Source organism: Talpa occidentalis, unplaced genomic scaffold (assembly GCF_014898055.3).
Source record: "Talpa occidentalis isolate TD23 unplaced genomic scaffold, MPIMG_talOcc4v2.1 talOcc4.9, whole genome shotgun sequence".
Classification (NCBI taxonomy): Eukaryota; Metazoa; Chordata; class Mammalia; order Eulipotyphla; family Talpidae; genus Talpa; species Talpa occidentalis.
This window is the reverse complement of record NW_023605305.1, coordinates 18718030-18745734: the sequence shown is the minus strand read 5'-3', so window position 1 is coordinate 18745734 and position 27705 is coordinate 18718030. Positions and strand designations below refer to the sequence as shown.

The 27705-nt window shown below is 43.1% G+C and overlaps 1 protein-coding gene across 4 annotated transcripts in view; it reads right to left on the bottom strand.

The window, feature by feature from the left end:
* Positions 1-102: 102 nt before the first annotated feature.
* KPNA6 (karyopherin subunit alpha 6) overlaps positions 103-27705 on the bottom strand; it is a 46171-nt gene continuing 18568 nt past the window's right edge. The window contains exons 1-14 of one of the 4 annotated variants that reach the window (XM_037501482.2): positions 25529-25882; positions 17514-17647; positions 16482-16574; positions 15987-16086; positions 14243-14337; positions 13447-13578; positions 11602-11690; positions 10743-10842; positions 10239-10402; positions 9979-10057; positions 7662-7787; positions 7287-7414; positions 5833-6011; positions 4552-5199 (exon numbers count right to left, since the gene is read on the bottom strand). In XM_037501482.2, the coding sequence (XP_037357379.1) occupies positions 5012-5199; positions 5833-6011; positions 7287-7414; positions 7662-7787; positions 9979-10057; positions 10239-10402; positions 10743-10842; positions 11602-11690; positions 13447-13578; positions 14243-14337; positions 15987-16086; positions 16482-16574; positions 17514-17647; positions 25529-25538 (1617 nt within the window). In that variant the 5' untranslated portion in view covers positions 25539-25882 and the 3' untranslated portion in view covers positions 4552-5011. Of the gene's footprint in view, positions 5200-5832; positions 6012-7286; positions 7415-7661; positions 7788-9978; positions 10058-10238; positions 10403-10742; positions 10843-11601; positions 11691-13446; positions 13579-14242; positions 14338-15986; positions 16087-16481; positions 16575-17513; positions 17648-25528; positions 25883-27705 lie in introns of those variants that run through there. The other 3 variants (XM_037501483.2, XM_037501481.2, XM_037501484.2) reach the window with 3 other exon arrangements.

Below are 27705 nucleotides of genomic sequence, written 5' to 3'. Positions count from 1 at the left end.
GCCAGCAGGGAGGCCCTGTTGTAATTAATTCCACTGTTAGGCTACACGTTTAAACACTTTCTCCTAGGTCACTTCTAAAAAAAAAATCTAGTCGAGTCACTTAAAAGACGATTTAGAACTTTGCAACATGTTTTTATTTTTGCTTTATTATCTATTACAGTGTTTAAAACCTAAAGAAATACACTTTCTCTTCAAATTTGGATGTGTATATAAATATCATTTGTCTGGACTCAGCACACTCAATGCCACGGTTTCTTGGCCTATGTCTGCTCTGAAATCATCAAGCTTTGTCTGTCTACCCAGGGGCCCTGAGAACACGGAAAAGAGCCAGAGTTTATAGTTCTTGGAAAACTAAAGGCAAATGAATTTGAAAAGAAAAACCAGTCAGGAAAGAGTTTGATTCACCTTCCTAGGGTTTATAGCTGAGAATCCAAGCTGTTCTTGAGGAACATTCAATCTATCTTGTGTGGCTGGGATCCATACCCCTTGGCTTCTTTCATTGTTCACACAGTTCCCACAAAAGATAGCCAAAAAAGCCAATACCCAAAGGCCTAAGGGTCCGCATACAGGATTATTTCTGAATGACAGGTTTCCAGCCAGGTTCAGGCTCTGAGATTTGACCTTTCTTCACTGCAAGGCAGTGAAAATCTGACATAACTAGGGCTAGTGTTTAGCAGAGGGGTTCAGGTATGTGCTAATGTGGACCCCCAAAGTGAGGTAAGGCCCAAATCAACTGAAGACCTTTAAAGCACATTATACAAATCTTTCTCCTGGGGTGTTCTGGGCCCAAAACTGAACGTTGCCTCTTCACACTTAGTTTTGGTTCTACACATAGCACAGGCCTGATGGAAAATGCCCTCTTAGAGGAAAAATAACAGCTTTAATTCAATGACTTGGTTGGTACTGACCTCAAATTGTTCCCTTGCCATCAACTGGGGGTGGTGCTAGAAGACAGAAAAGTGGGATGACTGATGACTTATGAAGACCTTTGGGTGAAAGAGCAGCTAGTGACTACCACATGTGTCCCTGCAGGGCCATATTCTTAGCTTGCTGGCTTAATAAAATATTCTAAAAGTTAAAATGCAGAAAAAATACTGGATAAGATTGAACTAGAATGTGTTATCCCGAAACAGCTGTGGAAGAACCCTACTCTGAGCAATTTCTCAGTCTCACACTCACTTCTAGGGTGGTTCTAACTGGAAGATGCTGCTTCTGTTTATAAGAATTTCCTATGATCAGTGTCCTGAGCCTTATACCCTCCTCCAGCCTGCAGTGGGGGCAAACAGGCACACATTCCTGAGGCCTCCACTACTAGGTCGTTTCTCCCTACTAGGTCCCTGTAGTGCCTGCAGGAACCTGGAGAATCTGGCTCTCAGTCTTAAAACTGAGAATCCAGAATCTGAGGCCACACGATGACTATTGAGGAGCAGCCACAATACCTAGCTGAGTGAGTCTAGGGAAGAACAAATGAGCCAAGGCCTTCAATGAGGAACATACGTAGGATGAGAAGGGAAGTACTGCTTCCATCTACTTTCCTTCTAGTTTGCTACAAACTGGGAACAAAACAAAACAAAAAAGAGGAAATCCAATTCATGCTACTGGAGAGTGTTCATTTTAAATTGGTCTGGCTGGAGAGAAACAGAAAGCAGTGCTTGAGAGCCTTCTTTCATTCTTATATGACTAAGTATGGTAGCAGCTATAATGTGTGGTTCAGCAACCCAAAATAAGGGTCCAGAAAGGTGGATCCCAGTGCAAAGAAAATAGGAGCGGATCTAAGGATTCGAGGTAAGGGGAAACACCAAGGGTCCCTGAAAGCTGAGGTCATCAACAACTGTTCCTTGGAAGGGTCATTTGTACCCACTATTCCAAGTAACCATGATGGCCAACTGAGGGTGGAACCCATGAGGTTCTAACGAAAGGTTGAAATCACCGGAGAGCTGGGAACTGAAGACAGGCTTCTGAGGCCAGAGACCCTGTTAGTATTACAGAAGGTTATTTGAGGGTGGGAATCCCAGAGGGTTGGCAATAAAGAACAGCTGGCACTGTTCAACATAGTCTGAACACTTTAAGAAAAAGGCCTTGCCCCTAAATCCAAACCTAGATACCCCTACCTCTAACAAAAGACCTTAAAATGAATACCCAGTCATGTGCCAACATCCGGAGAATCCAAAAACATGTATCATCAGACTATTCTCTACAGCATGCTGGGGAGTCCCTCCATCCCTGTAATATCCATCCAGAAATTTGCCAGGAAGTCGTTGAACTCACCAAGACCAAGATCTGAAGTCCAGGTAGGGGGCTGCTTGGCTGGCAAACTTGGGGAAAAAGTAACATTTTGCTTCCCAAGATGGCCAAAGGAGAGAAGACACATATTGAAGCTACAGCCTCTATGGGCTGCAAGAATTTCACCTATTGACTGAAAGGGAGTTAGAGGAAGATAGTGGAAAACATGGTCTGGGGAAGACACTAGCAAAGGAAAGCTCCATTTTCTTCTGATGAGAAATCTGTCCTCAGATCGTGCCCTGGACTATTTCAGCCTTTGAAGTCCTTGGAGAAAACTGACTGTAAGTAGCAGCCAGATGTCAACATAATAAAAAAACAAACACAAAACTTCAATCTGGTATAGGGCCCAGATCTGAAGTGGAAGTAGATTTTGCAGGAACAGGTGGAAAAGCAGGATGTCTCACAATAAGAATTCAGCCCCAACGTCACGGACTTAACTACTGCTTGAGACGTACAAAGCAGATGCTCTGCCCTTTAAAATGCTCTGCAACAAGAGTGTGAGGGGACTTTTCTTTGAAGTGCAGGGAAAGAATTCTGTAATGGAGTCAGCAGGCCAAGTGAAAATGGCCCTTGCCTGCTTTGGGACTGGTAGAGCATCGCCATGCCCAATAATGGCATCGACTCACTGAGGTGGCACAGCATTGGTGTGACTTCTCGGTGACAATCACTAGCCCCAAACTACCTTCCTCAGAAAATGGCTCTAGAGGTGGAGCTCAACACTAGGACAGGGTAAATCAAGACCCATGGCTGACCGTGAGCACCTGAACTATAGATCTGTAAGCAGAGAGACATATATTTTACCTGAGCCAGAAGGGATGTACAGGAGTGGAAGCAAGCATAGCACGTTTCTGGGGAAGGAAAAGTACAGCTTGGGAGGACACCACTGATGGACCACACGGGGAGGCAGCAGCTGACCCTATCGTGCCTTCAGCAACACAGTTGGTCTACGCTTACCTGACAACTTTCTCCACCTCATTCCTCCCCACACTGGACTCCACTGTCATACGTAAAGCACGGAAGCATAGGCAAGCCACTGAGGCACCATACTAGTTTTACTCAAAGAGAAAGGAAAGGCATTAGGATTATAATTGTCACAAGAAGGGGCAAGACCCAAACCAGATGCAAGGGTCCCAAAACAGGGAAGGTATCAGGAAGTCTCATGAAAGTACTGAAGCTGCAAACTTTCTGAGATAACAGGAGAGACAGCAGTGAGTGCTAATTTAAGTGGACGAGGATCTTTGAGACTGAAGGGGAGAAGGCAGACAGCTTTCTGGGTTTCTGATGTAAGCAAGATGCTCAGCAGTAAGGATTAGAGTGGTAGACTTCACCAGGCCCTGGGGCCATCCTTGCTCCCTTCAGACCAAGGTGGCCTGCTATATGAAGGTTCCAGAGCCAAGGGTTGGTCCCAGGTGGTAGCCCAGAATACAGCAGAGAAGAAAAAGACCAAGCTCAGACCTTCTGAGCAAGGGAGCTTCCACATCTCTTTTTGGTCTTCCTCACAGTATCCTACTCACAGAAATTACAGACAGTTCTTCCTCTTAAGACCAATCAAGATTGACCTACCTAATATATAGAATATAAAAAAATACAGAACTTTTTGACATTCTCTCCTTTGGAAGTAAAATATACATGATCCAGCTATGGAAGAGGAAGAAGAAAGGCCAAAGACAGGGATCCCTGGCTATCCAAATACATGACACTCTCACTCCAACCTCCTCTGTAACTTATGGGTCACCAGAGCAAGGACTTTCTCCTCAGGAGAAAGGAAGGACCACACCCCCTGTCTCATGCTTAGGAGAAAATACAGCTACCTCAGAGATTCATTCAACTCTGAGGGGGAATTTTCAAGTAAACAAATGAAGCTGGGTCGCACCATTGGAAGGTGGGTAGGAAACATTGGATCAGTAGCGACACATGGGAAGCCCTGTCTGAGGCCTGTGCTCCTCCCCTCCACTCCCACTGGTATCCTTGCTCCAGGAGAGAGAGGGGGCTCTCCCAAACTAGAGAGGTCTGGGCAAGGGGTTAGAGGAAGAGGTCTTTGTCTCATGGTAACCTCCCTCCTCAGCCTCTCGTCCCAGACAATGCTGGCAGTTGGGATTCCTAAAACCAGGAACTCATGGCTCTTGGAAAGAGCAATCTTAATACAAGAAAAATGTGCAAAAGAAAAAAACTTAAATAACTCAATCCAAGCATACAAGATTAATATTCTGTCAGAGCAAGAACACTTGGTTTTGGATTTCTCCCCTCCTCTCCCACCCCCCACCCCCACCTCTGGAATATTCCATCTGCTCAAGTACCCAAGATAAGAGTTACACAGATCAGGGCAGAGGACTGGGAAGGATGAAGAAAGATAAAAGGGAAGGAAGTCACCACTAAAGAAAAAAATAAAAATAAAAAAAGGTGCAAAATTGATTACCTCAGTCCTCCTTTATCTACCCCTGGGCTCCTGGGTTAAAGACATGTGTGCAGCCAAAATATAGTGTAAGGAAGAAAAACCCAACACGTCCCCTTCTTGTCACAAAACCCAAATGTGAGCCTCAGATGGTTCTGTCTGTCCAGAGGGTGCTCCCTCCAGGGAAGGGGGCGGAGCAGGTCAAGAGCACAGTCTCCAGGGCAGCAGAGGTGTGTGGCGGCTGATGGTGGGGGGCTGCTTTCCCGCCCACCAGAGGGCTGCTTTTCCGCTGGTTGGTGGTGCTTCCCATCCCCTTCCCCTCCCCGAAGGCAGACATTATAGCTGGAAGCCCTCCATAGGGGCCTCGGGCTGCTGGAAGATGAATTGCTGTTGCGTTTCATCCACTTGGGGAGCCAGGCTGCTATCATCATCTTCTACGCCAAAATAGTGCTCAATGAGGTCAAAGGCCTTCTGGTAGATTTCCTGGTTCTCATGGCTCTGGAGAAACTCAATTTTATCCAAGCCTATGGTGGCAAGAAGGAAGGAGGGAGAAGAGTAAAGTTTGAGTGCTTTGCCATGGGCTTAAAGTATCTACTTTTCTTTCCCCGAGGTATGTTGGTGTTTACAAACACAAACACAAGTAATACGATCGGCTTCTCTTTGGCCTGGAGAAGGAAAGCAAAGGTCTTTTCCCAAACTATACAGCCCAATGGAAAGAAACCAAAATGCCGGTTATAAACCAGAGGTTCTAGTTCTGATTCTGTGTTTAACTATCTGGATGACCTGGGCAAATCATTAGCATCTCTGAATCTCTTAGAGATAAGTGATAAGTCAGTCAATGTAGTATTTCTTGTTGGAACTTATTGGAACTAAGCTGAAAACATACCTCCTAGTGCCTGATTCTGTTATCAATTCTGGATCTCCATTTTTGCATCTGTACCATACCTACTTACTGGGTAGAGCCTATCAGAAAGAGAACTGATCTATTTCCCCTCAGAGGGAGAAGAAAATGGTGGGTTATAATCTTACATTCAATGATGACATTCCACCCCCACGCTCACATATGTATACTACTACTTTGGAAGTCAGCCGTAGGTAAGTTCTGATCTAAAATCTATCAACTTAAGGCAAGAAGAGGCTGGGGAGAGGGCACATACCATAGGCTTCCTCAATGAGGCCACAGTAGGGATTGACCCCTGAGCCACTGCGCTTGCCCTCTTGTTCTCCAAGTCGAAGGATGTTCTCCAGTCCATTGAGGGCCACTTGCACAATCTTTGAATCCATCACAGTCAGCAAGTCACAGAGGGGTTTGATGCAGCCCAGTGAGACCAGGTACCTGCAGGCCGGAGAACAGTAAGTTCTACATTAATACAGGACATGGGAGGTGCTAGGCAGGTGCTGTGGAACCTGTGGGTCTCCCTCACACTTGTCAACACTTTCAGCAGTCCTCCCTTCAGAACAACCCATCCTTTATCTCAATCTCCCCACCCTCCAGTACTCTTGGTCCAGTTCATTTCCACGTGGAAGGCTACATTAGATTGCTCCTTATCTCTAATCAGTCTCCTTGCTGCAATATCACCACGTAAAAATTTTCAGTTCAAGTTTTATAGGTATGGTAATACAGACCTGCTACAATTTAAATTCTTACCCTCTTTTTCTAGCTTCACCTCTCATTATTCCCTTTCAAGAACACTACATTCTAGTCAAACACGTACAGATCTCCAGATTTCCGATTCTTGTACTTTTCCTGTTCAAAAGACCTTTTACAACCCTATACTTACCTTTTCCCTAGTATTTTATATATATGGAAAATACTCTCTTTTGTAGGCTACAAACTGAGGGCAAGCACTTATCTATTTCCCACCACTCCTCATATTGGTAATGGAAATGAAAATCAAAGAGCACACGCACACAAACTAGCTGTCTATCTGCTTCTCCTAAGTATCACTCTCAAAAATGATTTCCCAGGGCCTCCCTGGTGGTGCAGTGGGTTGAGCACTGCGCTGTGAAGCTGTCTGCAGCCTCTGCAGTGCAGAGCAGGTTTGATTCCTGGCCGGCCAGGTAGATTCGCACATGGTGAGACAGACCTCTCCTGTCCTGCTCATTGCTCCCCTCAGCAGTGCTTTTGGTCCATCTGCCTGTCAGTTCCCTGCTCTGTCTCTGGGGAATTCTCTCACCCTCCTGCGCCTCTGACTGTACCCCAGCTATTGTATAAATAAAAAAATAATAATAAAGCTTTAATAAAATGCATATAAAATTAATATTTAAAAAAAAAAAAAAGATTTCCCAGAGTACCTGCTTCGAATGAGCCATAGCGCGGCTCTCTCACTTGAAAGATAGTTAAGAAGTACATCAATTTAAATTCTCAGGAAGGCAGGAAACAGTAGATGTCTGTGTCATGGTTTTTTATTCTCCAAGAGAGATAAAGATACATAGTCCAAAGGAAACTATTCTAGGTTCTAAAGCCTCTCTAGCTGTTTGCCAATTAAACCCTATTGTACCTGGACCAGGGCAGCCCAACTGCAGGAAAAAGTAGTTTAGAGTTTAGGTGTAAGCCATGAACCCAGAGGGAAGGTACACATATCACTCAAGATGATGGAAAGGGATGTACCTGATCTGCTCAGGGGTTCCTCCTGAAGTGGCATTAGTGATGGCCCATGCTGCCTCTTTCCTTGTACGGAACTCTGCTTTCTGAAGAATTTCAATCAATACAGGAAAGATGTTTGCATCTATGACAGCCTAAGAACAGAATTTGGGGGAGAAGGAAAAAGTAAGTTGCTCAGGAAGAGAAAGCAAAACCAGTCCAAAAATCAGCTAAAATTTAAACATCTTCCCCTTTCGATAAGTCCTTCTTTGCTTTTCCCATATAGGAAAAAGCACACACTAACCCTAACTTATAAAGGGAAATATTCTTTCTTCTAGTAGCAAATATCCCACAACCTTTCCTATCCTTCCCATCTGCCACTGCCCCACCTCCTTGTTCTACCTGTATTTGAGCCCTGTTGCCAGCAGTGATATTTGAAATGGTCCAGCAAGCTTCCTTCCGGATTGACTCCTTTGGGCTACTCAGCAAATGTAAGAGGCAAGGGAGGGCAGAACAGTTAAGAATGACCTGGAACACCAAAAGTACAGGTGACAAAAAAAAAAAATTAGATAAACAACTTAATCAAAATAAAAAACTTTTGCATATCAAAAGATACATCAACAAAGTATCAAAAATTAACACCCAGAATATATTGGGTTGTCAGAAAAGTCATGACATATTTTTTCTTTGAAAACATAGAAAAAAATGCATCATGACTTTTCCAACAACCCAATATATAAAGAACCTTTGCAACTAAAGAAGTTAAACAACCCAATTTAAAAAGTGGGACTTGGGGCCTCCCTGGTGGCACAAGAGGTTAAAATGCAGCACTTGGAAGCTATCCGCAGCCACTGCAGCAGGAGTTCGATTTCCAGCCAGAGAGGTGACCCACATGGTGGAGCAGACCTCTCCTGTTTGGCCCACTGCTCCCCTCCGTAGTGTATTTCAGTACATCTGCTTGTTCTGCTCCCCACTCTGTCTCTGGTGAATCCTCTCAGGCCCTGCATCTCTGGCCTGCACCCCAGCTCTTGTATGCATAAATAAACCTTTAAAAACAAAAACAAAACTACGTGCTTAAAAATAAATAAATAAATAAATAAATAAAAAGTGGGACTTGAGTAGATTTCTCCAAGAAAGATATACAGCTGGATAATAAGTTCACAAAAAGATGTCAAACATCAACGATTAAGGAAATACAAAATTATGTTGAGATAACACTTTATACTTTTAGGGTGGCTACTGTAAAGGAAAAAACAAAACAGAATATACACCATTATGCAAAATGGTACAATGGTTCCTTAAAATACTAAACATAAAATTACCAGGAGGGAAAACAGTAATGATCCAGTAAGCACACTTCTGTGTATATAATCCAAAGAGTTGAAAGCAGGGTCTCCTGATACTGGAGGACCACTGTTCACTGTGGCATTATTCACAATAGTCAAAAGATGAAAACATGAATGGTGTCCATCAACATAAGAACAGATAAACAATGTGTTCTACATATATAGTGGATTATTATTCAGCCATAAAAATGGAACGAAGGTCTGACACGCGCTACAATTTGGATGAAACTTGAAGATATTATGCAAAACAAAATGAACTGGTACAAAGGCCAAATATATATGATTCCACATACAAGGTACCTAAAGTGGTTAAACTCATTCTTTTTTTTTTTTTAAAGATTTATTTATTTATTTATACAAGCACTGGGTACAGTCAGAAGAGCAGGAGGGTGAGAGAATTCACCAGAGCCAGAGTGGAGAGCAGAGCAGGCAGACTGATGAAGTACACTGAGGGGAGCAGCGGGCGGCAGGAGAGGTCTACGCCATGTGGGACCCTTGCCCAGTGGCCAGGGATTGAACCGGCGCTGCAGAGGCTGTGGGCAGCTTCGCAACCCAGCACTCAACTGCTGCACCACCGGGGAGGCCCAGGTTAAACTCATTCTTAAGAAACAGAGAGAAAATAATATGTGGCTGTTGGGGGCGGAGGGGAAGGAGAAATGGGGATTTATAATTTAATGGGCAGAGTTTCAATATGAGATGAGAAAGTTCTGGATCTGGAAGGTGGTAATGGCTGAATAAGAATGTGAATATACTTGATGCCACACAACTGTACACTTAAACATTGGTTATGACGGTAAATTTTATGTTATAAATGTTTATACCTGTGTGTGCACGTGAGTACGCTTGCACGTGTGTGCATACACACACACTGCCCCAGAAAGTGTGTGTGTTTTGAGTGAAATTACTTGTAAAAAATTTGTCAAGAATCTTACAGAATTATGCCAATTACTCAAGACCCAAAAAATACCCAGATCTCCAGCCTTTGAAAAGAGGAACCCTATTTGCTGTGCCCTCACTAGAGATGTTATTAACATGAGATTAATAGGAGCTAGTGTCCATGGAGCCTATAGATGTTAAGAGGCTAGGATGAGGCTCTTAAAGAGACCAAGACCCCAAAATCATTAGCAATCATCTTACGATCTCCCAAGGAGTAAATCAAGGTATACGATCTAAAGTACCCAATGAATGATGATTTACATCCAATTATAGAAGAAATGAAAGAAAACCAAATTGCCTACGATCATATTATAAAGAGGCAGAGCTGGAATTTCTGATTTAAGCCCACGTTTTCTTTCCTGCACCATGCTGCCTGCCAGCAGGAAGAAAGCCTTGATAGGGAAGGGTTTTTGTCTGTAGAGTTTTCTCCTCCTTACCTGGGTCTGGATGTCATCTCCGGTGACGATGTTACCTACGGCTCTCAGGGCAGGAGAAGCCACTTTGTAATCATTGTGCCTACAGAGGAGGTAGATCTGATCAGTAGAGAGCCTAGTATACCTATACCATATTAGCCCGCTGACCACCAAGGCTGGCAGCATTCCCTTGGCTCCAAACCTTTGGATAGGGCAGCTGACTGCAGTTTTCTGAACATTAAGTAGTTTCAGAATCTATGCCCTTTCTAACCCAGACCACTCACATTAGAAGCTCTACCAATCTCCGGCAGACTCCAGAGTCTATGACCGCCTGTATCTTTTCATTGGGGCCATCGGAGAGATAAGAAAGGGCCCAGCAAGCATCTGCCAGCAGGTCTGAGTCGCTGCTGAAGAGTAGGCGAGACAGCACAGGCAAACAAGGGGAGACCTGTAGGGAGCAAAGTGAGAGGGATTTAAAAGGGGACAGGATGACAGCAGCTCCACCACTAGTGGAGTTCTAACTAGTTCTCACTAGTTCTAACATTGCTGCTCCACCCCTCCAAGTTATTCTAAGCCCTGGTGGGTTCTACTACAGTAAATGCTTAGGCCTACCTTTTCACATTACCACCCAGGCACATGAATTCACCTACTTCAGTGACAATCACCTCTTTCAGCTTCCCATGGACCGAGACTCGGAGGTTCTCCCAAAGACTTAAACCCCCATATAAAAATGCCTGCATATAAGCAACTTGCCTACACTCAGTTCTCTTATCACTCAGTTCTCTCACCTTTGCAAATTCTGGGGGCGGGTTCTTCCCTCGGCAGAGGTTTGACAGGGCCCAGACTGCATTCCGTGTCATTGTCAGTCGTGTGGACTTGGTAAGGAGTCTGAAGGAAACAACAAAACCAGATCCTAAGCTGAGACTCCCTTGGTATAGGGCTGCTGCCAAAGAGCCCCAGGAGAAATCTAGTCAGACCACAAAGATTGTAGCAGCCTCATTATTCCCTCCCATCTAGACCCAAGTTGAATGAGTATTTCTGGGCCAGCAGGCCACCCGAAAACTTCCAGAGATTAAGTTAATCTGTGGCTAATTAACACCATGGCAGTAGGAATTGATTTTCTGTGAAGGGTGCAAGAAACCAAGTGGTAGCCTATGAGATTCTGGTCAATGAAGATCAGTTCATCCACCTGTTTTGGTCTAGCTGTAGTTCTATCTGCGGGCAGGGAGAAGGCTCCAGATGATCTTTCATAGAGTCTTTATCTGTGGTTTACAAGGGAGTTTAATGTGCCCATGTGTAAACCCCTAGCAAATCAATGGATTCTGTAGAGAAGATTGGATTTTTCTAGATGGTTCCAGAAAGCTATCCCTTACTTCTCTGGCTCAACAATGATGTACAGATGACCAACATGAGATTTTACAATACGATGAAGAGAAGAAACACAAGATTCTTTCAGTACAGGCCAGTGGCACAATCTTCTTACTGTCAAAAGATATCTATCTTTTACTTTGGGAATCAGAATGCAAGTTTAGCATTTTTGTATTTACTCATCATCTTAAGGTAAGCTGCCCCCAAGAGAACTGCCACAAGGCTATCTTACAGAGGCAGATGCAGGTGATCCTGGTACAGATGATTATAATTACTCACGTTAACAAAGGATTAAGGATGGAACAATTCAAGACGTAATCTCGGCAAACGGAGCTGTCTCCAGCTATGTTTCCCAGTGCCCAGACTGCCTGAAAAGGGATGATTAAACTGTTACCCACAGAGCCTAGTAGCCTCTGTGAATAGTTTCTGCTCACAACTGCAGAGTGAGCACTCACCAATAACCAGGACTAAAACCAAAACAAGGCCTGAGACACATTCAACACACTCAAGTACCCTTCTTATTGGCATCCTTATAAAGTACCTGCTTTATGGGGCCCTTTCCTCTGAGTTTCTGGTTCAGTGGGGAAGACAAGCCCATATATATTCTGTAGCCACAGAAGCTAAACCAAGACTCCCCTCCTCCCACCTCTCAAAAAAGGGAGAAAGTGCATTCTGTGGCTTCATAGTACTGACCTCATAAGTAGTAGTGGAGAAAAAAATCCCATTACCTCTCTACTTCTATCCAGCAACAAAAATACAGTGGAAGAAATGGAAGATGTCTTTGCTCTATGATCTGTAGGTACTAAAAAATACTATCTCTCACACTAACAACCAGTTCTTTGACACCAATTGTGTGTGCCCAACAATTCTATTTAATTCTGACTCAACTCAACTCCTAAGAGTTAGTGCAGATCTTACAAGATAAAAAGGGCCCACTTTAGACCTGCGAAAGATTACTTCAGATACCGACTGCAAGTCCCAGGAACCACCAACTGGCTATAAAAGTACAGGTTCTTTCAGTCCCCTCCACAGGTCCCATAATTTATTTTTTTTAATTATTTTGTAAAGATTTATTTATTTATGCATACAAAAACTGGGGTACAGGCCAGAGGTGCAGGGGGGTGAGAGGATTCACCAGAGATAGAGTGGGGAACAGAACAGGCGAAATGGCTGAAATACACTGCTGAGGGGCACAGCGGGCGAGGCAGGAGAGGTCTGCAGGGCCATGTGGGTAGCTCCCTAGCCAGGGATCAAACTCATGCTGCAGTGGCCACGGACTACTTCATTGGCTGCATCTTAACCCCTTGCGCCACCAGGGAAGCCCCACAGGTCCCAAAATTTAATAGAACAATTATAATCAGGAAAATTTACTTACAATTTTACCAGCTTATTATAATAGATGCAACTCAGGAAGAGCTAAATGAAAGAGAGGTATAGGGCAAGGTATGATGGGGTGAGGAATGGGGTGGTGCAGAACTTCCATGTCCTTTCCAGACATACCGCATCAATGTATTCCCCAACCCAGAAGCTGCTGGAATCATCTCTAGCCCCCTAATATCCTTTGGGAGGCTGAGGTGGAAGGTTGAGGTTGAGAGTTCCCACCCTGTAATCTTATGTTTGGTCTTTCTGATGACCAGGCCCTCATCCTTAGGCTATCTAAGGCCCTATCGCAAATCATTTCATTATATCATTGCAGTGTATTTCAAAAGGGCCCATTATGAAAGACTGAGGGTCTCCCTGGTGGCCTAGGGGTTAAGTCTCAAGACGATCACTGCTGTGGCCTGAGTTCAACCCCCAGCCAGGGAGCTAATCCACATGGTGCAGCAGACCTCTCCTGTCCTGCCCACTGCTCCCCTTAGCAGTGTATTTCAGTAAAATCCACCTGTTGTGCTCCTTACTCTGTCTCTGGTGACTCCTCTCACCCCTTGCACTCTGGCCTACACCCCAGTTCTTCTATGCAAAAATAAATAAGTAAAATAAACTTATTTATTGACTTGGCTTCTTAAGAAAAAAAAAAAAGACTGAGAAAATTGCAAGGTTTTCAAGATCTTTACCAGGAACTGGGGACAAAGGTGAAATAATCTTTATGGTACCACAGAAAATTAAGCCAAATTGAAGCATTACCTGTTCCTGTACATCTTCAAAATCTGAGTTAAGCAGCTCTATAAAAATGGGGACAGCCCCTGCTTCAATGACAATTTTGGTCTGCTGGGAGGTTCCAGAGGCAATGTTTGTTAGTGCCCAGGCAGCTTCAAACTGAAAGTGAGATTAAACCATGATTAAGTGTTGATTCTAGCCAGAAATACCATGCCTACCAGCTGGCTCATAACAGTAAGTTTCGTCCCCCTGCCTGAAAACCAACCAACCAACAAATACAAGTCTTTTCTTCTCCCTGATTAAGATGGAAGGAAGAGGAACCAGCAGTGATGTAACACAATGGGAAGACAGAATCGGGCTTCAAAGGCCGCAGGCCCAGTCCTGTACTACACAGCACCTGTGAGTTCTCTGGCAAGTCCTGAGCTTCCCTTTCTTCATTTCTGAATGGACCACCCTAAAGTCCCTTTTCAGTTTAGTTTCTAGTAAATTACAGTGGATTTACTCATCACATTTCTGAGAAGAGAGATCCAGGAAGGTTAAATGATTTACTTCAGGTCACACAGGTATTAGACATAGACTAGATCTCTGATTTATAATTGACTGAGCAATATGTCACATTCTGGTATTTTTCCCTTGAGATTGCTTTAGGAAAAAGATTTTGGTTCCCTTATTTGAGACGAAGACCTCCAAGGCAACTGGTAGCTTTCCTTAAATGTTTCCTGTTATTACTTGCCTATTCCTGAGAGATGTACCTGCAGAAATATCCTACTGCAATTTCTTGGAAGGAGGTCCTTCACCTGGTACCCGTCCACCCCAGGCTCACCTGTAATGTACAATTCTCATTCCTCTTCAGAAACTCCACAAACCGATCCACGACTCCTGGAGTGTTGATGACTTCATCAATTGGAGGACTAGGCTCTGAGAGAGGAAAAAAGAGAAAGGAGAGGAAAAGTCAGAGAGGCTTTGACGGATTCATTCACTGGGATCAGCCTACCTTCTTCCCTAGATACTCCTGACCATGCTTATAAACATTCCTACTCCCTTCTGGTGAGGTGGTTTTAACAACAGCTGATCATCTTTGACCATTACACTATAGTTAGGATCTAAAGAATAAAGCCATACTATCTTGAGGGTGCTAACCTTTGATTCACTGAACCTAAGCAAGTCATAAAGGAAGGGAGACAAGGGATGAGTAACTCTAGTCTAAACATTTCCCCTCGAAGATCATAATTTTTTTCTTGGAAGGACTGCTTAATATACCAAGGCAAGAAGTATTTTCTGAGACAATGACCAGTGAGCTTATAACAATGCCTGACACACTGTAATGTTCAAAATGCTCAATAAATGTTAACTATTGTGACAAAAAGGGGAGGGGACATTATTCCTATCATACATCAAATATTTATAGAGCATGCACAATGTGTCACAGCTGTATGAACTGAGAACACAACAGTGAATAAAACCAAAAGTCTCTGCCCTTATAGAACTTATACCCTAGTGAGAAACATTCCATTATGTCAGAAGGAAGTGAGTGTAATGGGAAAAACAAAATAGGTAAAATAAGAACAAACAATGTAAAGAGATTAAAAATGTACAATATAAAGAGATTAAAAATGCTGAGGGCTGGGGTATGGCTTGCAATTTTAGATAAGGTGTTAGGGTAAGATTTTTTTTCGTTGAAGATTTATTATTATTATTATTTTTTTAAAGAGGTTTTTTTAAGATTTATTTTTATTTATTTACTTATTTTTTAAAGATCAGTATTCTTTTTTTTTTTAAGATTCATTTTTTTTTTATTTATTTATACAAGCACTGGGTACAGTCACAAGCGCATGAGGGTGAGAGAATTCACCATAGCCAGAGTGGGGAGCAGTGCAGGCAGAAGGACCGAAGCACACTGCTGAGGGGAGCAGCGGGCAGCAGGGGAGTTCTGTGCGCCATGTGGGACCCTCACCCGGTGGCCAGGGAACAAACCGGCGCTGCAGAGGCTGCGGGCAGCTTCACAACCCAGCGCTCAACTGCTGCACCACAGGGGAGGCCCTGAAGATTTATTATTATTTTTAAAAATTTATTTATGCATATAAGAACTGGGGTGTAGGCCAGAGGTGCAGGTGTGTGTGTGTGTGTGTGTGTGTGTGTATACCAGAGACAGAGTGAGGAGCAGAACAATTGGGTCTACTGAAATACACTGCTGAGGGGAACAGCAGGCTGCGCCATGAGGGTTGGCTCCCTGGCTGGGGACTGAACTCATGCCACAGTGGCTGTCGATAGATTTATAGCACTGAGACTTTAACTCCTGTGCCACCAGGGTGGCCCCGCTAGGGAAAGTTTTATTGAGAAGGCAGGACTTGATCAGAGAAGTGAGGAGGTTGTCACATAGTATCTGCAAGGCAGAGGGAACAGATCTCCAATAGACAAAGAAAAAATATGTCTGGTTTATCCAAGGAACATCAAGGCCAACAGGGCTAGAGCAGAACGAGTGAAGGGGAGTAGTTAATGATGTCAGTGAGAAGACTCAAGAGGCTAACTCATGTAGGAACTCTCTGGGGGAGGACTAGGCCTTGTACCTTTGGAGAGCAGTTTCCGGAATTTCTGTGTGGTTGCTAATTGCAGGTCAGAATCATCAGAAAAGAGCATCTCCACCATCTCTCTTGTGATTACACTCTCCTAGAACATAAAACAGGTTCAAACCTTTGCAAACCAACACCAGAGTGAGGTATGAGCACATCACCTTGCTTGACATCCTGCTTTCTACAGACTGGAGGGCAAGAAGATGGGATAACAAACAGGCTCAGAAGAAGGTGTTTAATGCATGGCTACAACACGACAGGGCATCTGAAAGTGATTCCTGACCTGCGACAACCAACCAAATGCTTCCCCTTAGGTATTTCCTTAGGTATCTCCTTGCTGATTCCTTATGCTGACTAGCTACAAGAGGGCCCATGGAAGAAAGAACCTGCATAGTCTCAGCAGCGAGTTTCCAGAGGATATGGACTGTCTAATTTCTGTTCTGTAGAAGTGGTACTTCCCAAGCTTAGTCGAAGCACAGGCAAGGGCCTTACCCCAGTGGTAGAGCTCACATAGGAATCCATGAGGAGACTATCGAACATGGCAGCTTCTTCATTAATCAACTCCACATTTCTCCGTTTAAAAAGCTGAAAATAAAGAGATAGTGGTTAAGGGCCTCCCCTGGTGGCGCAGCGGTTGAGCGCTGGGTTGCGAGGCTGCCTGCAGCCTCTGCAGCGCTAGTTCGACCCCCGGCCACCGGCGAGGGTCCCACAAAAAAAAAAAAAAAAAAGGATAGTGGTTAAGACCACTCACTGAAACAAAGAAAATAAACAATGACCCAATGTAACTGTCAAGGAAATGCCAGCATTGGTGAGAAAATGCCACGTTTAATATACTAACATAGAAAGATACTTAAGGGCTTTACTTTGTTACTTTCTAATTGTTTACATTTTTTTAAAGAGCATTTTTATAAGCAAAATGGTCTTTAAAGCTATCTATGCCCCTGTGTATGCAAGGTGGTGGGTATAAAAGGTTTTGGAGGAAAGGAATAATGGTAAAGCAAGAGGGTGGGCAGAAGCAGGTTATGTGACTGTGTCTAGATCTGGGCAGGGCGCCAATTAGATGTGTGGTAGAGCACAGGTGAAGAGACTTTAATATAGACTCAGACTTTAATATAGTCTCCTATGGAGACTTACAATGAATGGGCTCAAGAAACAAATATGGCAGCAGATGAAACTCTTATTAAAGGGTCAGGCTTGGAATTGGGCCTTGAAAGCCAGGCTTAACACTGAATATAGGGTGAAGAAGAGATGAAGCAACAAGGGCCTAGATCTAAAATGCCATGTTAAAGACAAAGATGATGTCTAATTTATCCTAAATAATGAAAAAGGAATAAAGGGTTGGTTCTCTCTCAAAGTTTTCAACATTTCTTTACAACAAAGAAAGCTGGATGAGTGGCCCACAAAGTTAAGCTACTTTCCGAAGGGGAAGGGGAAGGTGTAAGATGGAGGCCAACCATCATAGCTGGATTGTTTCCCTGAACAATATGTTTCAGAACATTCCACTTGTTGCTCCCGTTAACCCACTTGTTGCTCCCGTTTCTGTTTCCGGAGCTGAATGCCCTCCTCTTCTCTTCTTCGTCTCATTTCTTCAGGGTTTAGGGCATTATTCTTATAGCTTTTCATTCGATAATTGTCTTTCCCTGGGCTCGCCATGGTCTCTAGAAGAAGGGAAAATACAAATACATTGGCAAAGGCTCTTAAGAAGACAGCATTTCTTTTTCACTGGGCCTGTGTCTCTACCCATCCTCCCATACTTGGAGGGGATCAGACCTCCAGAAAGGAGGCCTAATAATCTCAATAAGTGCAAGTGATCTCAACAAATGCAACACACACAACCTCCATTAATCATAAAAACTTGTTAAGGGTGCTTTATAGCAATTAATATAAGCATAGTAGTCAAATGTGGACTCCAGAACCAGATTATGTGGGTTTCAAATGCTTCCATTCATTAGTTATACAACATCCAAAAAGTTACTTTAACTTCTGTGCCTCAGGAACTCATTTCTAAAATGGAGACACAGGGCCTCCCCGGTGGTGCAACGGTTGAGCGCTGGGTTGCCAAGCTGCCCGCAGCCTCTGCGGTGCTGGTTCGATCCCTGGCCACAGGGTGAGGGTCCCACACAGCGCGCAGACCTCTCCTGCCGCCCACTGCTCCCCTCAGCAGTGTATTTCGTCTGTCTGCCTGTCCTGCTCTCTGCTCTGGCTCTGGTGAACTCTCTCATCCTCCAGCGCTTCTGACTGTACCCAGTGCTTGTATAAATAAATCTTTAAAAAATAAATAAATAAAATGGAGATACAAGAGTTCCAATTTCATAGAGATATTATCAAATAGGTTAATATATATGAAATACTCACAATTATGCTTAACATATGGTGAACGCTCACAAATTATGATCATTTCCATGACAAATGATACCTGCTGTATGCTTTTTCCAATATATCAAATATATTTAATCTAGGTAGGTGAAATACATTATAGTATATTCAGTTCAGTGGAATACCATCTATCTTTCTTTAATGCTCCATATAGTCAGCATCTATTTTTTAAATTAAAAAAATTACATAACATTTGATATATACAAAAAGATGAAACCTATATTAAGTTACCAAGCAAAACAACACAAAAAACCCACCACCAAATCTAAGAACTAAGATGTTATCAATATGCCTGAATCTACTTGCTGGCTCTTCCCCACATCCCAAGCTCCCCAAGCCCACTCCAACACCAACCAAAAGAAAAACTGCTATCCTGAGTTGCCATTATCTTTGCTTCTATTTTTATTAATCACATATATAAATACACATACACACACACTACCCCTAAATATTTCACTTAGCATAAAGTCCTTAATGTTCCTTCATGTGGTCGTAAATGGCAGAGTTCCTTCCTTTTGTGTGTGTGTGACTGAATAATTCCATTGTTTAAACATACACCATATTTTCTTTCTCCATTCATCTGATGGACACTTCATATACAAGAGTTCCCTTTCTCCAAATTTTCACCAATACTTATGTCTTGTCTTTTTGATAATAGTCTTTCTAACAGGTATGAGATGCTATCTCGTGGGTTTGATTTGCATTACCCTGATGATTGGTGATGCTGAGCACCATTTCATGGACCTGTTGGCCATTTGTGTTTGCGTTGGGAAACAATGTTGATTCAGGGCCTCCCTGGTGGCGCAAGGTGTTAAGACAAAACCTATGAAGCTGTTTGCAGCCTCTGCAGCATGAGTTTGATTCCCGGCCCCCGCCAGCCAGCGACCATCCCACATGGCACAGCAGACCTCTCCGGCCTTGCCCGCTGCTCCCCTCAGCAGTCTACTTCAGTCAGTCTGCCTGTTCTGTTCCCCACTCTGTCTCTGGTGAATCCTCTCACCCCCCCCACACCTCTGGCCTGAACCCCAGCTCTTATATGCATAAATATTTTTAAAAATGTCGATTCACACCCTTTGCCTGTTTTTTTTTTTTTTTTAATAGAGGCATGTTTTTATTTATTTATTTATTATATTTGTTTGTTTGTTTTGTTTATACATGCACTGGGTACAGTCAGAAGCACAGGAGGGTGAGAGAATTCACCAGAGCCAGAGCGGGGAGCAGAGCAGGCAGAAGGACCGAAGTACACTGCTGAGGGGAGCAGCGGGTGGAAGGAGAGGTCTGTGCACCATGTGGGACCCTCCTCTGGTGGCCGGGGAGCAGCCGGGGATTGAACCGGCGCCGCAGAGGCCGCGGGCAGCTTCGCAACCCAGCGCTCAACCGCTGCGCCACTGGGGAGGCCCACCCTTTGCCTGTTTTTGATTATCTTTCTTTTGTTACTGAGTTTTATGAGTTCTTTATATATTTTGGTTACTAACCTTTTATCAGATATATGGTTTGCAAGTGCTTTTTTTAAAAAAAAAAAAAAGATTTATTTATTTATGCATACAAGAGCTAAGGTACAGGCCAGGGACGCGGGGGGTTAGAGGATTCACCAGAGACAGAGTGGGGAACAGAAAAGGCAGGCTGACTGAAATACACTGCTGAGGGGAGCAGTAGGTGAGACAGGAGAGGTCTGCTGCGCCATGTTTGTTGCTCCTTGGCTGGCCGGGTATTGAACTCGTGCTGCAGAGGCTGCGGATTGCTTCATAGTGTGGTGCTTAACCCCTTGTGCCACTAGGGAGGCTCTTTTTTTTTCTTTTTTTTAAACCATTTCATTAGGTTACCTTTTCATTTGACTGTTTCTTTTGCTGTGCAGCTTTTAAGTTTTCTAGTTCAGATTTTCTAGTTCGATGTAGTCCCACTTGTTTATTTTTGCTTTGATGTTGTATTTTGGGGGTCATATCTCAAAAATCATTGCAAAGACCCAAGGTCTATTTTCCTATGCTTTCTTCTACAAGTTTCATGTTTTTAGGTCTTATTATTATGTCTTTATTCCATTTTGAGTCAGTAATAGCTTAGTCTTGACTTTCCAGAGATTCTGCAACAGTCTACAGATCATACCTTAGAGAAGAGCCGCTCTAGAGAATAATTACTGAGTTTTAGGCAGGTAAATGTTAAACTTGAACACTTAGCACCATTTTGTCTTCTAACGTAATGCCAACTTACACTAGTTTAGCAATATATGATAGGTTCCTATTGATGTTCAGTCCTACTGCTTGCAATTCTCATTTGTGTCAATTACTAAGTAAAATAAGGCATTTCATTGAGATAATGATGTATTACACAGATTACTAAAGAGGTTAGATTTCATGTTGATTAGCCATCCATATGTTTCTCCTGTGAAAAATGTTTGAGTATTTTTCAGTTGAATTATTTTTCCTTTTCTTATTGATTTGGAGAAAGGGAATCTTCGTATACTGTTCAATTTTCACTTTCTGGAGCTCTTTAACAAGTTCTTTTTTTTTTTCTTTTTAAGAAAGATTTATTTATTTATGCATACAAGAGCCGGGATATAGGCCAGAGACGCGGGGGGGTGAGAGGATTCACCAGAGACAGAGCGGGGAGCAGAACAGGCAGACTGAGTGAAATACACTGCTGAGGGGAACAGCAGTAGAGACAGGAGAGGTCTGCTGCGCTATGTGGGTTGCTCCCTGGCCGGCCAGGTATTGAACTCATGCCGCAGAGGCTGTGGATTGCTTCACAGTGCAGTGCTTAACCCCTTTTGCCACCAGGGAGGCCCATTCTTTAACAAGTTCTTAATTATAATGTAGTTAAATTGTTCTTTTATACTTAGCTTTTCCTCACTGTTTTGTTTAATAAATCCTTTCATGTTCCCAAGGTCAGAAAGATAACCTCTCGTCTTCTAGAAGTTTTAGAGATTGCCTTTTACATGCAAGTATTTCATCTACGTGGACTTTATTATATGTCCATAATTCCCTGTGAATAATCAACTGTCCTAGCATAGTTTACTAAATAGCCTTCCTTTCTTACTATCCCATTCCTGTCAATTTGTGGAAACAAAAAACTTAAATAATACAGTTGGAGGATGCATACTTCCTGATTTCATAACTTGATTCAAAGCTACAGTAATCAATGCAAGTGGTACTGGCACAAGGATAAACATATAGATCAATGGAATAGAATGGGGAGTCCAGAAATAAATTCACATATCTATGACCAGCCAACAGATTTTTTGACAGGGTTCTTAAGTCCATTCATGGGATAAGAATACTCTCTTCAACAAATGTGCCAGAAGACTAGATTTCTGGGTCCAAAAGAATGAAGCTACCCTACACCACATACGAAATTTAACTCAAACTTATCCAACAATTTAAATATACAAGTTAAGGCCAATAAACTCTTAGAAACGGGTAAATTTCTATGATCTTAGATTTGATAATGGATTTTTAGCTGTAACATCAGAAGCACAATAAGAAGGTGAAAAGACAACTTACAGAATGGGAGAAATTATTTCCAAATTAATTTCTGATAAGAGTTTAATATCCAGAATATGTAGAGAATTTTTACAGCTCCATAAACAACTCAACTTTAAAAACAGGCAAAGAATTTGAAGAGACATTTCTCCAAAGAAGAAACATGATGACAAACATGCACATATGAAGCTGCTCAACAGTCTTGGCAAATGCAAATCAAAACCACAAGAGATACCACTTTATACCTACTAGAATGCTTAATAAAAACAAAACAAAAAATAATCCACAAGTGTTGGCAAGATGTGGACAAACTAGAACCAGTGCACTGCTGGTGGGCATGTAAAGTTGTGCAGCCTCTGAAAAACAGTTCCTCAAAACATTAAACATAGTGGGGTAGTGGGAAAAATGAAACACTAAATTACCACATACTCATACTTAGTGTAAGGATGACTCTTGAACAAAATGAAACAAAATGCATGTATATACTAATATGTGGGATTTCAGTAAGTGCAGTGCAGTGCAGTACTATAAATGTATTTTCTCATGTTTCTCCCCATCATTTTCTTTTCTCTAGTTTATTGTAGAATACAGTATATAATATACAATATAATACACTCTGTATGTAATATACAGTGTATAATATACAAAATATGTGTTAATCAACCATTTTTTTGTTTAAGATTTATTTATTTATTTAGATAAGCGCTGGGTACAGTCAGAGGTATGGAAGGGTGAGAGAATTCACCAGAGCCAGAGCAGAGAGCAGAACAGGCAGACTGACAAAGTACACTGCTGAGGGGAGCAGCGGGCGACAGGAGAGGTCTGCACGCCATGTGGGACCCTCACCCAGCAGCCAGGGATCAAACCGGCGCTTCAGAGGCTGCGGGCAGCTTTGCAACCCAGCGCTCAACCAGCGCCACCGGGGAGGCCCTAACTATATATTATTTTAAGGATTATGGTCAACAGCAGGCTATTTGTTAAGTTTTTGGGGAGTCAGGGTATTTGTGGATTTTGAAAAAGAGAAAAAGGGGCTGGCATACCAATCCTCCAGTTATTTAAGGGTCAAGAGTAAATGAGAGGTTTTTAGGGATTGGGGGAATTATCGCTTAATGGGAACAGAATTTCTATTTGGGGTAATGAAAAGTTTGGAAGTGGGTAAGGGTGTTGGTTGCACAACATTGTAAATGCAATCAATGCCACTTAATCATATATTTTTTTAAAGATTTATTTATTTATGCATACAAAAGCTGGGGTACAGGCCAGAGATGCTGGGGGGTGAGAGGACCCACCAGAGACAGATTGGGAAACAGAACAGGCAGGGGAAACAGAGGGGAGCAGCAGGCGAGGCAGGAGGGGTCTGCCTCTCCATGTGGGTTTCTCCTTGGCTGGCCGGGGATCGAACTCGTGCCGCAGAGGCTCTGGACTGCTCCATAGTGCGGTGCTTAACCCCTTGCGCCACCAGGGAGGCCCTTAATCATATACTTAAAAATGGCTAAAAAGGTGAATTTTATATTTTACCACAAACTTTTCTTAAATTGTAGTAAACCTCCAATTAAGTGGCATAGAATCTATGTCTGAACTGCTTCTTAGATTTTGTTTTTATCTATTTGTATTCATTCACCACATATTAACATACTGACTATATTTTATGTTCACTATATTACTAGACTTTATTTTTTATGTTCCAGATGTTCTGGCACTTATGGGCTTAACAGACATAGGGAGAAACTGCCTCTACAATGGCTAACACCTAAAGATAACTTGCTAAGAGCATGCCTTTGATATGCGAACTAAGTGATTCAGAGCCCCATTTTCTCTACCTGGTTTGTAGACCACAGCAGGTGATATTCCTCTGCTTTAATCATTCCATGGTCAGTTAATAGGCAACTACAGTCCTAAGGCCTCTGGAATTATTCAAACTATCTAATCCTAAACTGTTTATTTACTCTGCTGCGTTGACTTTCCCTCAGAATGAATGGCTCTAGCCTAAACTTGAGCAGTGTGTGTTAACTCGCTCTTTGAGACCTGTGAATGTAACAAATAATAAACTTCTTCCTTTCAAACCTCATTCTTGTATCCTCCTGTGGCTGCAGTGACTTTATCATACCTTATTCAATATTTACATTTTAAAATAATCAAACACGAAACAAAAACCCAACAGCCAAAAAACTCAGTATTTAAAAAAACTGGTAAAAGCAAAGCTGACTGTGTTGCAGTATAAGTAGAGGAAGTCAGACCAACTCCCTGTTTTTATAGTCATTTCTCATCTAAATTTCTGATGTGAAGCAGCAACTAAAATTATTACAGGGCCTCCCTGGTGGCGCAAGGGGTTAAGCACAGCACTATGAAGCAATCTGCAGCCTTAGCAGCACGAGTTCGATCCCCGGCCAGCCAGGGAACTACCCACATGGCGCAGCAGACCTCTCCTGACTCCTGCGCTGCTCCCCTCAGCAGTACACTTTGGTCAATCTGCCTTTTCTGTTCCCCACTGCTCTGGTGAATCCTCTCACACCCCGCATCTCTAGCCTGTACCCCAGCTCTTATATGCATAAATAAATCTATAATTGGTTTGATCCCCGGCTGCTCCCGGGCCACCGGAGGAGGGTCCCACATGGCGCACAGACCTCTCCTGCCGCCCGCTGCGCCCCTCAGCAGTGTGTTTCGTCGGTCTGCCTGTTCTGCTCCCCGCTCTGGCTCTGATGAATTCTCTCACCCTCCCGTGCTTCTCACTGTACCCGGTGCTTGTATAAATAAATAAAAATAAATCTTTAAAAAAAATAGTCCTCAAAAAATAAATAAATAAATAACAGATCTATAAAATAAATAAAATTGGGCCTCCCCGGTGGTGCAGCGGTTGAGTGCTGGGTTGCGAAGCTGCCCGCGGCCTCTGTGGCGCCGGTTCGATCCCCGGCTGCTCCCCGGCCACCGGAGGAGGGTCCCACATGGCGCGCAGACCTCTCCTGCCGCCCGCTGCTCCCCTCAGCAGTGTACTTCGGTCCTTCTGCCTGCTCTGCTTCCGGCTCTAGCTCTGGTGAATTCTCTCACCCTCCCGTGCTTCTGACTGTACCCAGTGCATGTATAAACAAAACAAACAAACAAATAAATAAATAAATAAAAACATGCCTCAAAAAAAAAAAAATAAATAAATAAATAAAATTATTACAAAAAGGAAATAAAATAATAGGCACACAGAAGGGGACAATTAACAAACATTGCCCTCTTTTTGAAATGGTTGGAATGCTGGGATAAGAGTTTAAAAAGAATTCTTCCACAGATAAGATTTGGGCTAAGGGTCTCCCTGGTGGTACAAGGGATTTAAGCACAGCACTGTAAAGCTATCCGCAACCACTGCAGCAAGAGTTCATCCCCGGCCAGGGGGCTACCCACATGGTGCAGCAGACCTCTCCTGTCTTGCTTGCTACTCCCTTCAGTAGTGTATTTCAGTCAGTCTGCCTGAAATGCCGATAACCCCTGGCATAAATAAATAAATCTTAAAAAAAAAGATTTGGGTTGGCTCTTCAAGATCACCTAGGGCACAGGGGGTAGGGGGGAGTGAAAACTGATAAGGAAGCATACAAATATGGGGGGGGTAGTCTATTAAGAAACTATGAAAGAAAGAGAAAAAGAAAGGTTGGTGAACTGAATTCTGGAACTAGAGATAATGAAGAAAAGACATTTCAGAAAAGGTACCTCTTGTCATTCCGGAAAGTAGACTCAAAAACTAACAGCGGCAGCAGGGTCTTAGAATGCACAAGTCTTCACCACCCGGTAAAATCCAAGTGAATTTATTGTTTAAAAAAAAAAATTCCAGGGGCTGTGGTGACTTTCCTTTGGGGATCCCTGATTACCCCCATGCATGGCGAGTAACAGACAAGGGACAGATTCCTAAAGGCAGCATTATGGATGCTGTCCCCCATTTCCTGACATATGGTTTTTCATGATTGAGCCTAGGCTCTCCAAGAGGGACTGTTCCCTCCTTGGAGCAGAGCTGACAGTGAAGCTGGAAAGAGAATCAAGCTGTGCTTCTTTAGTAACCATGGTTACAACAAACTATCACAAATATTTGCTTGTGACTTCACTGGAGAAGCCAGGCAGGGAAGGTTAGATTGGGAGAAGGAATAAGTACAGAAGCACATCTGGAATCAGCAACCAAAGGAGGGCAGGACTCTACTTCAGGGACCAGTAGACAAAAGGGCTTTTTTTCATGATATTCCCTTAGTTGCTGCAGCTCAATTAACAATTGGTTTTTAGAACCAAGGGACTAGCAATAATAATATAAAATAGGTATGGCCCCTGTTAAGGCCTGAATTGTGTACCCTCACCATTCATATTTTGAAGTTCTTTCTCTATACCTCAAAATATGAATATATTTGGAGATAAGTCTTTTTTAAAAAGATTTTATTTATTTATGCATATAAGGGCTGGTGGGCAGGCCAGAGGTGCAGGGGTGGTGAGAGGATTCACCAGAGACAGAGTGGGGAGCACAGCAAGCGGATCTACTGAAATATACTGCTGAGGGAAGCAGTGGGAGAGGCAGGAGAGGTCTGCTGCTCGAGCTGTAGTAGCTTCATAGTGCTGAGATTTAGCCCCTTGTGCCACTAGGGAGGTCTCTGAAGATGCGTTTTTAAAGAGGTAACTAATATTAAAGAAGATACTGGGGTAAAGCCCTAATCCAATATGATCAGTGTCCTAATGAGATTAAGAAACAGAGGCAGGGCCTCCCCGGTGGCGCAGTGGTTGAGCGCTGGGTTGCGAAGCTGCCCGCAGCCTCTGCAGCTCTGGTTCAATCCCCGGCTGCTCCCCGGCCACTGGAGGAGGGTCCCACATGGCATGCAGACCTCTCCTGCCGCCTGCTGCTCCCCTCAGCAGTGTACTTCGGTCCTTCTGCCTGCTCTGCTCCCCACTCTGGCTCTGGTGAATTCTCTCACCTTCCTGCACTTCTGACTGTACCCAGTGCTTGCATAAATAAATAAATAAATCTTTTAAAAAAAAAGAAACAGAGGCACACAAAAGAAGAACCAGGCCCATATGTACAAGAAGACAACCATCTATAAACTAAGTAGAGGTCTCAGAAGAAGCCAAATTTGCCAACGCCTTGATCTTGAACGCCTTTAGGACTGTGAGAAAACAAATTTCTTTTGCTTAAACCACCCAGTTTGTGGGACTCAGTTATAGCAAGTGAATGCATCTAACTGATAGATGAAGCACCTGAATCACAGGAAATACACTTAGTGAGTAGCAAGACTACAATATTTTTATCAGTGGTATGTTTAAAATTTTGAGGCTCATAAAAATTTTTAATTATGCCATTGTCTCTGATAAAGTTACGCTATATAGAGCCAGCTATGCTGTGTATGGATGAGATATTACAGCTTTCAAGCTTACAAGTGCTTAAAGCATCCCAGACAGTGTTGGTGGCTCTAGGACTTTGCAAATCAAAGTCTATGTTCATGATCAATGTCTGAAGAAATTAACAAGCAATCTCTTAAAGGTATCTTCTTAGAAGAACTCAAAAGAGTTCTATTTAACAAACAAGGGAACTTGGGTCTCCCTTGTGGCACAGGGGTTAAGATGCAACCTATGAAGCTATCCACAGCCACTGTAGCACAAGTTCGATCCCCGGCCAGGGAGCTACCCATATGGTGCAGCAGACCTCTCCAGTCTCACCCGCTGCTCCCCTCAGCAGTGTATTTCAATCTGCCTGTTCTGTTCCCCACTCTGTCTCTGGTGAATTCTCTCATCCCCCCATACCTCTTGTACCCCAGTTCTTATATGCATAAATAAATCTTAAAAAAAAAAAAGAAAGAAGGGAATTAGTCTTATTTTCAAGGTAATGGCAATCTTCAAAGGAGATGAGCCCTAAAACA